This window comes from Battus philenor, unplaced genomic scaffold, assembly GCF_028537555.1.
Source record: "Battus philenor isolate CCGP_79_NKW_IND1 unplaced genomic scaffold, ilBatPhil1.0.hap1 SCAF_30, whole genome shotgun sequence".
In the NCBI taxonomy this organism is placed as follows: Eukaryota; Metazoa; Arthropoda; class Insecta; order Lepidoptera; family Papilionidae; genus Battus; species Battus philenor.
In genome coordinates, this window is record NW_027181694.1 from 5,717,475 (window position 1) to 5,734,559 (window position 17,085).

At 34.8% G+C, this 17,085-nt stretch overlaps 2 protein-coding genes across 2 annotated transcripts in view; one reads left to right on the forward strand and one right to left on the reverse strand.

The window, feature by feature from the left end:
- Positions 1 to 2,591: 2,591 nt before the first annotated feature.
- LOC137927283 (uncharacterized) lies at positions 2,592 to 11,251 on the reverse strand. The gene is made up of 4 exons (XM_068771066.1): positions 11,168 to 11,251; positions 10,328 to 10,435; positions 5,138 to 5,217; positions 2,592 to 2,722 (listed from the first exon to the last, which is right to left on the reverse strand). Coding segments are annotated over exons 1-4 (321 nt in total). The 5' UTR covers positions 11,170 to 11,251.
- A 2,066-nt stretch (positions 11,252 to 13,317) lies between these two features.
- The window catches only part of Stat92E (Signal transducer and transcription activator Stat92E), a 50,770-nt gene continuing 47,002 nt past the window's right edge, over positions 13,318 to 17,085 (forward strand). The window contains exon 1 of the mRNA XM_068770998.1: positions 13,318 to 13,465. The gene's annotated coding sequence lies outside the window, so the exon portion shown is untranslated. The remainder of the gene's footprint in view (positions 13,466 to 17,085) is intronic.

The following is a 17,085-nucleotide window of genomic DNA, read 5'->3' on the forward strand; positions in this document are numbered from 1 at the left end:
TATTTATAGTTTATTTTATATTTATTTAATGTTACGTATATTTTACATGACAGATACAAAATTTTATTTCGAGTAGTTTTATATAATAAATGTATAAATTAACATGTGTTTTTACTTTAAGTTTTTAACACTAAACTTCACTACAGTTAGAAATTTACAGCAAATCAATATCAGGTAAGTGGGGGGTCTACCCAACACGGAAAAACATGGCAAGGGGTCTACGACTCAAAAAAGTTTGGGGAACTCTGATCTAGACTTTACTTTGTCAAACAAGCTGTTAAAACAATGTGAACATCCGGCGTCAATAAAAAGAAATTCAAAAACGTGAGGGATATCGGATGGTACTAGCATCAGTTCTGAGTTAAGATACGGGAGGATCGCTGTTCACCAGAGTACTAGTTCAGACTCATAGAGTCCCAAATCGACTCTTAGATAATTTATTTAAGTTGCCACCCGATGTAATTGGATTAATTTGCTTTCATGCTGATCTTAAATATTTAATGGAATCAAGCGTTATTTTGCGGAAGTCCATCCCAAGTAAGAAAAGGACCAATATTTAGCCACTTCCGCACATGCAGTGGTAGTCGTGCAACAAAGTGCACCGCCCGCCAGCCCGCTGATAAATGCGTATGCGGCAAACAATGCGAATCACACAACCGCCACCGCCAAATTACTCAACACGTCTTCACCCCTCGCCGGGGCATCTTCAGGAGTTATTTTACACCGATTAGTGATAATTTATTAATTTATTTACTTTGTTGGAGATAAACAGTAACAAAAGGCAGTAATAAAGTACAAACTTAGAAGCTTAGAAATATAAAATTAGCTACTTTTGTTACCTTATAACTATCTCACTGAGAACATATAATGATTTATAGTCAAACAATAAAATAATTAAATAAAAATAAAAACATTACTAAACAGAGATCAAAGATTATGGTTAATGTATTTATATTATGTTTGTTTATATATTTATATTATAGTTTAAATTGTATTGTATGTATTTAATAATTTCGAACGAAATTGTTTTTTAAATGATACGAGAGAGCATGAAAATATATCAATATCACTAACATATAAATTGTGGAGGTCACACATTCTGCATAAGGGTGCATAATAACTTAAACAATAGAATAAAACATTTATATATATAACTTAAAAAAAATAAGTCTCGGATTTATGAAACATGATTAACATATACACAGATAAATAAGCGAATTTGACAACGCCATCTAGTTGCGACGATATTTATTGTGATGAGTTTGAAAAAAGAATCTCAGCAATGTTTAATAATGTAGTCTCAACAATGCTCCACAGGCAATTATTTACTATGAACTATACACTAACATTTAAACGTAAAAATTCGTTGGAATATATCGCTTACTTTTATCAATATCCGAATCTTTTGATCAATTAAGCTTTAATAGCCTAGAGTTCAACTTTGATACCAATCTTTTAAACCGAATTTTCACATTACCATTAGTTTTTTTATATGTTGGCTGTACGGATTTTACTGTTGTATAATATTCTTTCCAACGAAATTAAAAAAAAATGTATTTTTCCCTTTATCTAGACCCTCAAGCAAACACAGTAATATTAAAAAAAAAAACACTTTCGTAAATCAGGCTACTAAGGGTCAAGACTTGTTAGTAAGTAGAAACCTTATTTTTGTTATTCATAATTTCAGACATAGAACGTCCACATCTGGACATAGGCAAGCGACCCCACGATTAACAAGGTCGTCTGTTTTTTTATGTAAATGTTGTATAATATCAAGTAAATAAATTAATAAATAAAATTTATTGTTTTAAATGTGTTTTATTTATTTAAATTTTCTATTGAACTGAGTGCCGGTGTAAAACATACATACACCAATACCTCACTTAGCTTCGTGGTTACGTTCCAAAAAAATAAACACGACGCAAAGTGAATTAAGATTTTCTAAAGCAAACCATATAAACATCGAAGAGGTTCCAGGGTCACGAAAATACTACTTTTTAAAAAGAAAATTGAACATAGTAAACATTTAAAAAACAAAAATAATATAACTCTGCTAATAAATAAATTGAAAAAATATTTACCTTTTTTGTAACCAGAAACAACACGTAAAAATTTATATAAATTTATTATTCTCTTATAAAAAAAAAACAACACACTACATTACAATAAACTACGTAATATTGTCTTTTAAAAAAAAGCACAACACACTACGTAATTGAAACTGAACTCTTAAAATTAGCAAAACAAAGTGAAAATAAAACTGTATTCAAATTGCGTTGATTATTAGTCAGAAAAGGAATCCCCGAGTTTTTATGGCATGGCGCAATTAGAAACAAAAGTGTTGCCATCTTTTAGAAAAAATAAAATTTAAAAAAAAAATATTTGAACCCAAAACAACGCAACCACGAAAATCTAACGACGCACAGTGAAAATTTGTATCAATTACGCAGCGACGCAACATAAAAAAAGCGCAAAACGAAACGACGCGAAGCGAGGTATTGGTGTAGTTTGTTTCATTTGGGTATAAGCTCTTAAATAAATAAATAAAACTTTTAAAAATATACATTTTATTGTACAAAATAAAGGTCATTTCAAGGTGAGGCGGTAGATATAAGACGAGATAGTTCCACATCACCCCGGTTCGTCTGCGATGCAGAAAATTTGCTTTTATCCTTGTCGTTCAATGCTCGTATTGAGAAGAATGGGCTGTTAGGTTCAGATGCTGTAACAACAGTAAATATATTCATTCATTTCATCATCATTGCAGCTTTTCGACGTTAACAGCTGGACATATCTTCTCTGTAGATTTCTATTTTTTTTATTGGCCCCCGCTATTGGGGGCCTCCCGTACCCCTAATATGTTGGGCTCAGGGACTTTATTTACAAAATGAGTTTTTCAATTATTTTATCTTTATTCTTCACTCACTTTCATACATCTCAATTTCTTTTGTTCTTACTGTATTTCCTTCACAATATCTTGCATTGTTTTTGTTCTTTCATTCCTTCTTGCTTTCATCGCCTTCCTTCCATCATCTTATTACTCTTAGGTGGCTAGGTACATTTCTTTTATTGTTTATTTTATTACTTATCCTATTCCTTATATCACAGTTTTCTTTTTTTGGGATTCACTTTTCTTGTTCTATTTAAGTCTATTTACGTATTATTAATTGACTAGTTATTTTATGTGCAGTTTAATTGGTACCTACTTATCTATACTGTTTTGTTTCTATTAACAGTATCACTCACCACCCTACGAGCAAACGATAGGAATGATGGGCGAAGGTTGTCGTCGCTTATCATTAAGGCGATGCTCTCCATATTTACTTTAAGTTTTGTAATCGTTTCCAGGGCACTGCGCATCCCTGCATGTAGCTGACCAGCTGGTCAGCTGTAGATTTCTGTTGGAGGTGGATTTAAAAAAGTCGTATATCCTTGTGGATGGATATCCTACGATTGCCGGACTATAGTCTCCAGTCCAGAAACTTATTATACTAAAGTCTATTTATATTATTATAACGGTAAATAGCCGTCCCCCTTGGTAATTTTTAAAATGCCAAAAAATATTTTGGCCAAATTTTATACTTACAAGTTTTAAAAAAAAGCACGTTTTAAAATCTTAGCTGACTTCTTTTCCACAAAAGGAATATTCTTACCAAATTTCAATTCTCTAAGACCTATGGTTCCAGAGATATCGTGATGAGTCAGTATATAGGTGGAAGTCTGTCATATATACACATACCAGGTGTCACCTGCCTGTTACACGGAATCAATTGAACTACTCCCAACTCCTTTTGCGAATAGAATATTTTAAAATATTTTCTTAGATGATCTCTACTAGAAGAAATATTTTTTTTTACAAAATATCGAATCTCTAGGAGATATGGTTCCAGAGATATCGTGATGAGTCAGTACATAGGTGGAAGTCTCTCATATATACATATACCAGGTGTCACGTGCCTGTTATACGGACTCAATTGACCCACTCCCAACTCCCCCGCGAATAGAATTTTTTTAAAATCCGTTCTAAGCTGACTTCTTCTCCATAAAAAAATATTCTTACCAAATTTCAGTTCTCTAAGACATATGGTTCCAGAGATATCGTGATGAGTCAGTATATAGGTGGAAGTCTCTCATATATACATATACCAGGTGTCACCTGCCTGTTACGCGGACTCAATTGACCCACTCCTAACTCTTCCGCGAATAGAATTTTTTAAAATCCGTTTTCAGCTGACTTGTTCTAGACGAAACAAAATTTTTCTCATCAAATTTTGAATCTCTAAGACAAATGGTTCCAGAGATATCGTGATAAATTAGTGTATTGGTGGATATCTCTCGTTCATATACCAGGTGTTCCCGGCCCGAACCCTCTCCCAACTCCCCTTGCGGGTGGAATTTATCAAAATCCGTTCTTAGCTGATCTCTGCTTGATGAATCGAATTTTCCCACCAAATTTCAAACCTCTAAGACTAATGGTTCCAGAAATATCATGATGAGCCAGGAAATGGAAATCACTTATGTGGGTAAAATATAAAAATCTAAAACATATATTATAAAAAATCATCTATTGACAGATTACGCAGCTGCAGCTAGCATAGACCAATTAATAAATTTTTCTTATTTTTACAGCCATATATCATTTTTTTGGATTTGTTGAGTACATCTTCTGGATGGATATAAGATACCCTCCCTTCTAGAGGGAGGACAAGGTTATATGGGATTTCTAGTCAGTACCACCCCTTCAGGGTTTGGTGGCAAGGATCTTAATTGATCATCTTTTTCATGACAGTCCTTTGTGCACGTGCCTGGAAGAGGACATGGCAGCCGCTACTTTGATGTACGGGGGTAGCAACCAGGGCTATCCATCTCTGATGAGATTGCAGGCGATATCAATGATCAGCTGGGATTTCTCCAGGAGTTGGATTGATTTGGATAAGGTTAAATCCGACGCAACTTAAGCGCAACTCTTGGTTGCGGAATCCAGTCCGCAGAGACAAGACAAGAACTGTTCATGTATTTTTTCATAGACTTACACATATAACTTTCATCTAATTTTTCTTTTCTTTATGCAAATCTTTAATTCACATATAAATATAATAACATATATCATATTATAAATAGTATATATTAGTGTTACCAGGTATGATGTCCTTTTTTTCGATTTTTTCACTGACATTTTCTTTCGTTGCCATTTTCGAATTTTCTTCGTTTGTTTTCCTGTCAACGTGAAAATTATGGAAATTATTCAACATGAAAATTGAACTTGTTCTGCATATACACACATTGGTACACACAGGTGGCCCTCATTAGGTGGTTTGCCGGCGTTCAGGGTTTGGACTTTTATTATATACTAAATGTCAAACCGAGAAGGGCAGCAACGCGAAGTGGTATAAGTGTTGCTGTGGTACAGCGAGGATGCCTGGGGTGGCACATGTTCCAACCGGAATGTGCGGCAACTGCGAGTTCCGTAGGAAAAGACCACCAAGGGGGTTTTGGTGGATAGGAATCCCACATAAGTATGTCCTTCCTCCTGAGGGCAGGGCCTGAAGATTTCTCCCCCAAAACGTCCCTAGTTACATCAACCGACCACTTACTTAAGGTCGTAGTAAGTCGCTGAAAGCCTGGCGGCTCTAGCTCGTGTAGCGCCCGCGTGCAGTAAAACCCTGGCGCCCCCTAGGCCCGACCCCCCCCCTCTCCCCCGCGACCAAAACTATTAACTTTGCCGTCGTAACAAGAAAGTTTTGTTCATATTCCAACAAGCTATTTTATAAGTAGGTATAGCTTACAGTATGGTATTAGTTACGGCCTTTCTTCTTATGACGGCAGAATAACACTCACTGTTTTTATGCCTGTAGCACATCTCTGTTGCGAAACTAAGCGGCGAACCGCGATAGTTCATGTTTCGTCTTGTGTTTTAAGTTTTATGGACAGCGAAATAGAAGCGAAATGTATCGAATTTCTGTTTCTCTGCCCATGGAACTTACAACACAAGGCGCATTTTAACTTCTTCCCTGATAGGTTAAATATAAAACATGTGGTAAATTTTAATAATTAGTGCCGCGTAATGGGCATGGCAGCGCCTGTGTGCATTGCACACCCTGCACTATAGGTTAAACCGCCTCTGCTGGACGCCAACAGTAACAGATCAGTCACTATGGCGATCTCTGGGGAAGAGCAGTGGCCGTCGATCGACTTGACATAACATACCAATGCAATTATATATTGCCTTTTACCAAATTTATATATATTCAATTAAACAAAAACGATATTGAAACACCACGCGACTAATCTGAACAAATATTAAGATCTAGTTAACGAAATAAAAAGTAATTAATTCACAGTAAGTTTGTATACGGTGGACGAAGGAGCGAGAGGTATAACAGAGATTTATATATTTAATGGAATCAGGCGTTACCTCGCGGAAGTCCATCCTTAGTAAGAAAAGGACCAATATTTAGCCACCTCCGCACATGCAGTGGTAGTCGTGCAATAAAATGAACCGCCTGCCAGCCCGCTAATAAATACGTATGCGGCAAACAATGCGAATCACAAAACCGCCACCGCCAAACCACTCAACGCGTGTTTCACCTCTTCACGGGACGTCTTCAGGAGTTATACACCGATTAGTGCCAAACACAGAGTCAGAGAGAGATTTATATATATCAAAATCAAATATAAGATTTATTACAATTTCTGCATTACATTGTTTCTAGAATATTCTTCCAAAGAAGCATTGGTAAGAGCATTTAAAATTATATTAGTTAGGGAGAGGAATGTTCGGTAAAGGTGTACGCAAATGTAATGCAAGGAGACCTACAACCGCTGATCACTCGGGCTGACGCAGGCCGTCAGCCCCGAGACCGCACTCGATCCTTTTATTTTGAGGGTTTTTTCACCAAGAAACATTTACATTTTTGTAATAAGACTATCTTATCTTGTAGTTAATGACTATGATATTTGATCGAGATGAACATACTATTTGTGTACAGGTGTCCCATAAATAAACGTCAAAGTCGATTCGGGCTATAGGGCAAGTAGTGATTAAACTCTAAAAAATATTGTATCGTACTTTTAAAGTATTTTTTTAATTAATTTTGAGAGATTTCTTGGTTATATTTTTGTTGGATTCGAGAATGGAATCTTCTGGAAGTTCAAAATGCCCTACTTATGGAAGAAAAGCAGGGTTGTGTGAGATTCCTATACATTACTACCCTCATAGCGGTCACCTTACGTTTTGTGAGGGACAGCGGTATCTTCATTAAAGACCACCCGCAGCTCGCGTTGTTCACGCTACTGCCGGAACCTTCGTGATGCTATTGGGATGGTTGAAGACCATGTCGATCCATCGTTCGCCTCAGAGCTGTTGAAGCTAGTGGGAGATCCCCACGACTCCAAAGGCCCCGTTTATGACCTGACTGCGTCATCCCCGAGTAAGATCTGTTCTCTGTTGACCTTCTAATATACCTCTTGAAACTTAATATAGTTACTTACGGATTCGCAGCGGATTTTCTCTGACCAAACATGCCGTATTTCAGATGTGGCGCCTGGGCTGGTGTTTCGGGGACTTTTCTTGTGTGATTTCTAATGTTTTGACTCCTTCTATGGTAAAACATCAAAAACTTTTAAATTGACTTCTAGATTTTAGTCTAATGTTTGGTATCTTCCTATATTTATAGCGCTTGTATCACCATCACCACTTCAGCCGTTTGTTCACAGCTTTAAAACAAAGGCTATTGACGCCTATAAAACCGTCCGTTATATGTACTACTGTGATCAAAAAGGTAAGGTGAAATTGTAATATAAAACTCCCGGGCATTAGGAAGGCAGGTAATTTTTTTTTCTTGGTTGGTAGGACTGTCTATAACATTTGTCAAGGATCTGTTTGTCAAATGTTGAAATAACATTTGCCTCTGTACAAACAAATTAAAAAAATGTTTTGTATCTCAAGACGTCAAGACGATTGATCAATGTCATACTGCATTGGTTCCTCGCGACTTTTTTTGCAAAAAACTCGACTGATATCAGTAAGAAAAGGACCAATATTTAGCCACTTCCGCACATGCAGTGGTAGTCATGCAACTATGATGCAAGTGGTAGACGTGCATTACTACAACTGCGTGTGCGGAAGTGGCTAAGTATTGGTCCTTACTTAGGATGGACTTCCGCAAGGTAACGCCTGATTCCATTAAATATCGACTGATATCGTTCCACAACCACCGTATCAGGTTGATTTGGCTCCGTGTGACTTCTAGCTATTCAGCAAATTCAGAAGACCAAAACGGCAACGCTGTTTCAACAGGATTAAGGAGATACAAAACCGAGTTGAAGGTCTTGAAGGCTATACTGGAAAAGACTATTCAGACTGTTTCGAGGACTGGAAAAAACGTTGGAAAAATGCATTTTATCGGACAGAAATTACTTTGAAGAGTATAAAATTAATTTGGAAGAATAAATAATTTATTTATTTTCTTTCACCTTACTTTTTGACAGTGTTATAACGGTGCCTTAGAAATCCCTTTTAAGCTATCGTCTCTACCGTTCGTTTTATGTTTGTCATGTATAATAATTGCATGTTCAGTTCTATCACTATTTAAATCAGAATATTATATTGGAGGTTCAGTTTCAATAACCCTTTGCACTCCAGGCAGTTCTAGATGTTGGCTACCAGCTACTCATCGCTCTTCTGCGACAGGGACTTGTATTTACATATTATGTAGTAGAGTTTGGATGGTTTTGACATTGGACTTATATGAATTGGTTGACATCGAGAAACAGACATTTGCAAAAAAAAAATCAATATACTTTTTTTAACACGTTCACTGCGGGCCCAATTTTGAAGAACTTTCAGCTGGTGCGGCTGAGGTCGAATCAGCCTCAAGCTGAACTTCATAGTAGTGCGGTTGAGGCCTTTTCTGCCTCATGTTTCAATCATTTTTTTTACAATATTGAGTCAATGCTTCGCAGACATAAAGAAAGCTATATTTGTCTTTGTCATACCTCATACGGTTGAGTGTAAACAGCCGCCGCACTAGAGAGAAAACACGAGTTTTACGCGCCGCACCAGTGCAGTCTACCATGAGGCTGAATCGACCTCAAGCCGCAGTGAACGTGTTAAATTTTATGCAGTACGATAGAGGTTAAAACACTCCTCAATAAAGATTTCAGTCCTATTTACACACGTGTGACGATAAGTTGCCTAACGTTTGTCACCGGGTGTTTTCCTATCTAAAAAGACAATGCAATCTCTTTGTTTTTGTCCATGGGCACAATTCTCACGTTCTCTACCAATACAAAACTCACTGACATTTCTTTTGTATATTTTGATAATTATACTATGTTTCGATTTGATATCTTGTGCCATTTAAAGTGGAAACATCAGGGAAATGTGCACATCTCTAAAAGTTGTCCAGAAATAACTCAATTCCCCGTAATATAGGGATCGAAAAGGGAAGAGACGGAAAGAGAAATAGAGGGAACATTGGAGTGTTAGGCTACAATTATGTTGTCCAACGAAAGGGGACAATGGCGTGATAGGCTAGAAATACGATGTAACACGAAAGGAGACTACGGAGTGATATCGATTTATGATGTCCTATGAGAGAATAATGGAATGATAGGCTAGAATTACGATATCCCACTAAAAGGGGCAACGGACAGATAGGCTAGAATTAAGATGTCCCACGAGAAGGGATAACCGAGTAATAGGCTAGAATTACGATGTCACACGAAAGGAGACTACGGAGTGATATCGATTTACGATGTCCCATGAGACGATAATGGAGTGATAGGCTAGAATTACGATATCCCACTAAAAGAGGCAATGGACAAATAGGGTAGAATTACGATATCCCACTAAAAGAGGCAATGGACAAATAGGGTAGAATTACGATGTCCCACGAGAGAGGACAACGTAGTGATATGGTAGAATTACGACGTCCCACGAGAGAGGACAACGGAGTTATGGGCTTGAATTACTATATACTACAAGAGGAGACAACGGAGTGATAGGATGGAATTACGATGTCTCACGAGAAGAGACAATGGAGTGCAAAGGCTTAATAGCGTATACATACGTCACGCGTCACTACTCTGCCCTCCTGTCTTAGGATGAAACACAGTAAATGTAAGTACTTACTCATTATTTTATTTAATCTCTGTCATTCAAATATTCAAATTCAAATATTCGAATTCGAATTCTGTAAAAGTCGTTGAAAGACACTGGATGCGGGTAGCTTCCGAGCGGTTCGTTTAGAAATCTAACTGTAAAACACATGTTCAGTAGTAGATATACTTCTGCTACAGCAATGATATTCCGAAAACATCTCACGTATTTCCATTTCCCTGGGAAACCGAAGTGGTCTTCATTACCCTACTCTTGGAGTAATCGGGCGCGTTCATCCAAGACTTGCAATACGGGCATGGCGGCTTGATTGACCTGAACAGGTAGAGTATTAAACAACTTCAGGAGTAAAGGAATGTTTTTGTTTCCAGAACGGTTTGTGTGTCGAAAAGCGCGCGTGAAAGAGTTACGTCGGGGAATCCCGCGTTCTAGTGAGGGTAGTCAAAAAATTCCCGTATCACCCCCGACTTTCGTAAACCTACGCTACATAACAGCCACAACACTATACACGTATATAGTGTCTCTTTGTGTAAAAACCTTTAGATCAGTGATTTCCAAGTTGGTCTATATCGACCCCTAGGGGTCTATGACAAACTGCAAGGGGTCTACGTCAGCGAAAAAAAATTTAGGGGTCCACGATAGTGGATCTAAACGCATACAATGATAGTACCTATTTACTTACATCATACTATCTTATAATATCAAAACATTTACATTTAATATAATATAATTTAAATTCAATTAATAAATGTATAAATTAACATGTGTTTTCACTTTAAGTTTTTAACACTAAGCTTCACTACAGTTAGAAATTTACAGGAAATCAATATCAGGTAAGTAGGGGGTTTACCCAACCCGGAAAAACATGGCAAGGGGTCTACGACACAAAAAAGTTTGGGGAACTCTGCTTTAGAAAATCAAATGAAAATGAAATATCCATATGAAACACAATATGGTGTACTTCAGGTAACAGTTTTATTTTAGTAAAGATTTTTCCGATCCCAAAATAATTTCATCTCGAAGATATTAAAAAAAATTAATACGCACATATTCCCTGGATGTCTTGAATGGACTCTTTTTGACTCCGTCTCCGTTGTTCGATTGTGGGTCCAAGATTTTGACGAAACGTTACCCGTTCTAAATTTAAAAATCGAGAATTAAATCGATTTTACCATTTTCAAACAGTGTTCCAAGGCACATGGAGATGATCAATGATCATATTCCTATATCGCAGAAATAATCTACAACGCTGTATATATTTAGTTTATTAGTTGAGTTTTTTTGTTGTAGCCCATAATTGCCATTTGTCACTTGGTAACTAGCAATGGAACGAAGCATAGTAGTAAAGAGAAAAGAAAGATTCTTCCATATTTTGAACTTCCAGAAGATTCCATTCTCGAATCCAAAAAAAAGCATAACCTAGAAATCTCTAAAAAATAATTTAAAAAATACTTTAAAAGTACGATACATTATTTTTTTTAGAGTTTAATCACTACCTGCCCGATAGCCCGATTTTAGTTTGACTAAGAAAAGGACCAATATTTAGCTACTTCCGCCAATGCACGAGTAGTCGTGCAATAAAATGCACCGCCCGCCAGTCCGCTGATAAATGCGCGTGCGGCAAACAATGCGAATTACCCAACTACCATCGTTAAATCATTCAACGCATGTTTCACTCCTCCACGGGGCATCCTCAGGAGTAATGTTACACCGATTAGTGTCAAACACAGAGTCCCTTTTGTTGTTGATGTCAATAAATATTGACATTAGCAGTCAAGAGAACAGACGGCTTGACGTTTATTTACCTATCCCATACTGTGTCATTGCGTAATATTCATTTTTTTAATTTATATAAAGGATGTAAACTGTCACATACTTTAGATTATAATCGTATTAAAGTCATTTAAATCATCTGATTACTGAATCAGATGATTTAAATGACTTTCGTTTCATCATCAATGTATCTCTCTCTCTCTCCTTATGATCACCACAATGACAATTATGTTATAAGGGGGCATACCTATGCCGCGTTTACCGGTTTGTCACCACTAGAGAAATTTTTCCCCCACGACAGTCGATAGCAGAGCAGACACTTCTGACAAGTAATTATTTAAGTAAACTTTCATAATTTCGTTTATAATGCCTATTTAGAAAACTTTTAAAAGAGATGGTAACTATATTTTAAGATACAGTGAGCTTTCATCGATGTCACCTCATCGCTAAAATAGTAAAAATATTTCATGTGTTATCTACGTTCTAAAGCGATTTGTTACACACTTACGCAGAATTTGAATCCTCCATTGATATATTTATGTAATTTTTGTTTTATATTTATCTTTGTTTTAATATTTTATGTGTAAAATCATCGCGAGTTGAAACTGATAAAATGTCAGAATTTTGAAAGATTTCTTTTTTGTTACCTATCTACCGTCTCCCAAATACGTCATTGATGGTTTATGTTGCCAGTTATTAAATTGCTACCAAGTGGTAACGTTTATTAAATGTTTTCAATGAAGTACATATGGATTTAGTTAAATCACTTGTAGAGTCAAGGTTTTTTATGCATAAAATAATATAATTAAAATTTTTTTACTTATTTATTGGTTAGCCAACAGGTAACATATTTTCAAGATTGCATTGCATTATTAAAATAATTATAAACAAAATAAATTAATAATTTAGTATGTTGCTAACGATTAAAGTCAATCTTGTCTACTTTGTAAATTAAGATAAAACAACCGATGTTTCGTAGAAGTACTTGTATTAAGGGATTTTAAAGCGATGCGAAGCGAAGCGGATTTTTTTGCGAACTAAATTGAATTTTTTTTTGTGTTCCACTATGTAATCGCATGTTTTTTTATACAGAAGACTCAAATAATTTATTTATGAATGTATATGAGTACGGAACCTTAAACATTTTAATTTAGACAAATATATTGTCAATTTATTTTTTTATTCTTTGATCAAACAATATTTATAAAATTATTAAGCTTCATCTTGACATCAAAGTATAAATTTAAAGTTAGTTGATAATTTATCAAGGACATAACATACACATTTAAAATTTATTAATTCTGTATATATTTTAAACAAATTTGACAAGTCATAATTTTGCCCGGCTTTGTAACGGTAGACTACATTATATCTTTCTGGCAACATTAAGTAGTTTGCTGCTTATCCTTCGAAGGGTAAAGGATCCTAGGACGGCGGGGCTGGTTTTTATTGTGTTTTATTCTATCGATAAGTTTTAAAATTTATGTGGATCAATATATGCAGTTAACGTGTATTGTAGTATCAAATTATGTTAATACGAAAGTGAAATATCCAAAAGTTTTAAAATAACAGGTAAGCGTACACTTGTTGACATATCTAAAATTAGCATTGTTCACATTGTGTTTTAGTGACGTACGATTTTCTTTATGTCGATTCTTGAATCGATAGACTCGGGAGTACGCGATTTTCATTCGGTCCTACATTTTTGATCATTGAATTTAATGAAAATGATAAACATTAACCAATAAAAAGACTTAAGACTCATACAATTTATATATTAATTTAGGTTTTGAAAGAAATTTGCACATATAGATTTTACAAAAATTGACTTCTATAAAATTATAACAATCTTTCATACGTTACAATCTTTCAAATTTAATTTATCCAACTTAATGCGAAAGTGCTTTCGAAACTATATTAATTACTTATAAAAATTTGTATTATTGCCACGCAATACAAATTTCGCGTATTTATTCAAACACTCATACATAGTATAACAGTGAACTTAATGAAACTTTTGTCACATAACTAAGCTTTTTCAAAAAAAAAGTGTTACAAATTTAAACAATTATTCAATTTTAAATTAGGGTATTCTACCAAAACCAAAAAATTGAAACCAGCCTAGAATTCTAAACATTTGCTTTACTGAATATAACTATAGAATTTCGTTATTATACTTGGTTACTGGTGTATATAACATTCAATATAATTATAATGCTAAGCATGACTTGTACTGAAATAAATGTTTTTTTTTAATTATCTTATCGATGTATTTTGCATAGTGCTTGTTAAAACTAATTTATTTTTTGATTACCTTAATCGATTTTATTAAACTCAGTAATGTTAAACAATGGTATTTATATATATTAAGGTGATTCACGTAACATGTTAGACAAAAGGAAATATTACGGGTATTATAATATTTCTAATTTAATTTATTGTACCTTTAAATATGCTTACAAGTTACCATACTATTACTGTAATAGGAACGATAAAATTAATTAAAATCGCCCCGTTTGGGTATACTTTCCTGAGAAATTCATATAATACACGTATAAAACTAGAATATATATATATATATATATATATATATATATATATATATATATATATATATATATATAGCTGATAATGCACTATTAAGAAAGCTGTCTACTGACAGACTTTTAACCCTTAAATGCATGACTTTTATTAATATACTTTTAAAAAATATATATCTTGCAGATAGGTACACTACAATGCAGAGGAAAATAATTTTTATATGTATGCATTTACTGCTACTTACACTATTTAAGTGGTATGTTGCAGATTTTCATCATTATGCATTTAAGGGTTAAACATAAATTTCACAATATGCTTGTCAAATTAAGACTAATAATATAAGCCAGTTTATATCGATATATTAAACTATCGATTATTCGCATCGATCGTCCCTGTGCGCACATCACTACGTTTTTTTTCATTTCATCTGTGTGCTATGGACGTTAGTTTTGTGTGCGTAAACGTCAAAATTTCCGAGAATTTGCTTCCCACCAGTACTTCTGTTCGGGTCTCGCTCGATACAGGTGTTGCGGAGCCCTGGAATTATAAATCCGGCGTGTTCCCCACTGTATTCGCGCCGTTCATTTATCTAGTATATTGGAATAATAAGATAAGCTATCGTAAAGATTTTTTTTCCTCGTTACACCGGTGTAGATTTGCATTGTATATGCAAGCCGTACTCAGTTCCGCGAACTACGCATTTTAAATATAACAGGTAATGTATTACAGAGTTTATAATGTTTAGATATAAGCGGAAGGTACTTCGAGTGGTTGTTCTCTGTGTGATAGAGATATTAACCCGTTGGACAATTGGCGGAAAGTCACAAAATATTTATAAAGTTGCAATGAAAAGCTGTTCTTATATCTTATACGATTTCTTAGTGAACTATTAACATTTTGTATTCATCCATTGTTAATTATAAAGCAATGTACATTAGTACAACAACCTTTAGTGGTGCCAAGAAAAAAGTTTAAATAATAAAGTTAAAACGTCTTCATAAAAACTACGTTTCGTGATTCGATTATGATACGAGAAGACATTTAGTGTAGTTCAAATGAGAATATCATTTTAAATGTAGAAATTTCAAAGAACTTTTCTGAAGATCACACCATGTCAGCCGATAACTGCTCTCTGCAATGCATAGACTTGCCAAGATCGCCACGATGACTGTTAGCGCTGCTCCCCGTTCAGCGACTTCGCGCGATCTTGGTTATATCGTCGATATATCTACTGGAAGGGTCTACCCACACATCTCATTTACCGATTAGTGGTTAATACTAGACAGCATCTGTATGAAAGATAATGTTCAACAAATCATTCAGATATACTTCTGCAGGGAAATAAAGATATTATTATCAAGTCACCAGCTCTTTAACACATTGAATGCCAGACTAAAAACCATGTTTAGCCTCTATGGAGCCAATGGACAGTGTTTTGACTGTTTTTACCAAGGCATGTAACCCGCGCGGCCCCGCAGTAAAATAATGGGTAAATCGCTGTTTCCGTAAGTCGCCTATTATTTTTAAGGGTTTTACTGACAATATTTGCAAAAAAACACCTTGGCGATTTTTTGTCGATTTTCGATTTAATGGTGTGGCCCCAAGGGACAGTATGCTGTCGGACACACGGTGTCCGCCATGGCGTTCAACATGTTAAAACAGTGTCATCATCTTCATCACTTATGCCGCAGAACATTGTTAGACAGTTCACCAGCATAGATGGAACCTATGTTACGACTTACAAAATCTGGATATACCTCATTACAATTTTATTATGCTTTTGTTCTATATGTTGGGGTTACATTAACTGGTTTACAACAAAATGTTATTTGTGATTGCTCGCACAATAATCTAAGCATTGTTTTCTGTAACTCTGTTATTAAATTTGTTGAATGTTACCATCCTTTGTCTTTAAATGATAAATTTTTGATCTTTGAATGCCAAAAATGCCAGTGAGAAGGTGCATTTTTATAGATAGTTTATATGAAAAAAACACAAATAACCACCATTTCTGCTATAATATGTTATTGTTTAAAATTTTTTCAATATTCTCTTCAGGTTTTATATGATAGTATAAACACGCAATGAATACTACATACATACTTATATTAAATAAGGTACAATATATATTACATTGTAATACATATTATAAATATAATACAATAATAAATAAAAACATCAAATTGGTTTGGATCGCACTTGGCTCATAAGGAATAAAAAAGAAATGAATTAATGAACAAATAAGCATCTATTAGAATCAGGTGAAACCTTGCAGAAATCCATCCTAACTAAGAAAATAACTAATATATATAATAGCGGATGTAGCTATATATTAGTTTCTTACTTAGAACAAATAAGTAATGGTCTAGTAATGGTTTACTTAGTCTTAACCATTTTCTTAAAAATAGGTAGTGAGTTAGCAAATCATATATTCAACGGTAAATCATTCCACAACTGAACAGCTTGTGTGGTGAAATATTTGGTAGTAAACATAGAAAAATGTGCCGGCATTATTAATATCAGATTCTCTGATGATCTCAAAGATCTCTCACACATATAATGAAAGAAAAGCCCTCAAAAATTGGGACTAAAAAAAAGAAAACTGCTGATATATAAAATAATCTGGAAATCAATTTAGATGTATAGCACAC

Bases quoted from the DNA above. Each gene is read 5' to 3' on its own strand.
- LOC137927283 (XM_068771066.1), bottom strand. The intron at 5,218-10,327 runs GTGAGATGTTTT...TCACGTTGACAG, and splicing joins TCCCAGGGAAATGGAAATAC to GAAAACAAACGAAGAAAATT. The intron at 2,723-5,137 runs GTAACACTAATA...CTGTTGTTACAG, and splicing joins AAAAAAGGACATCATACCTG to CATCTGAACCTAACAGCCCA.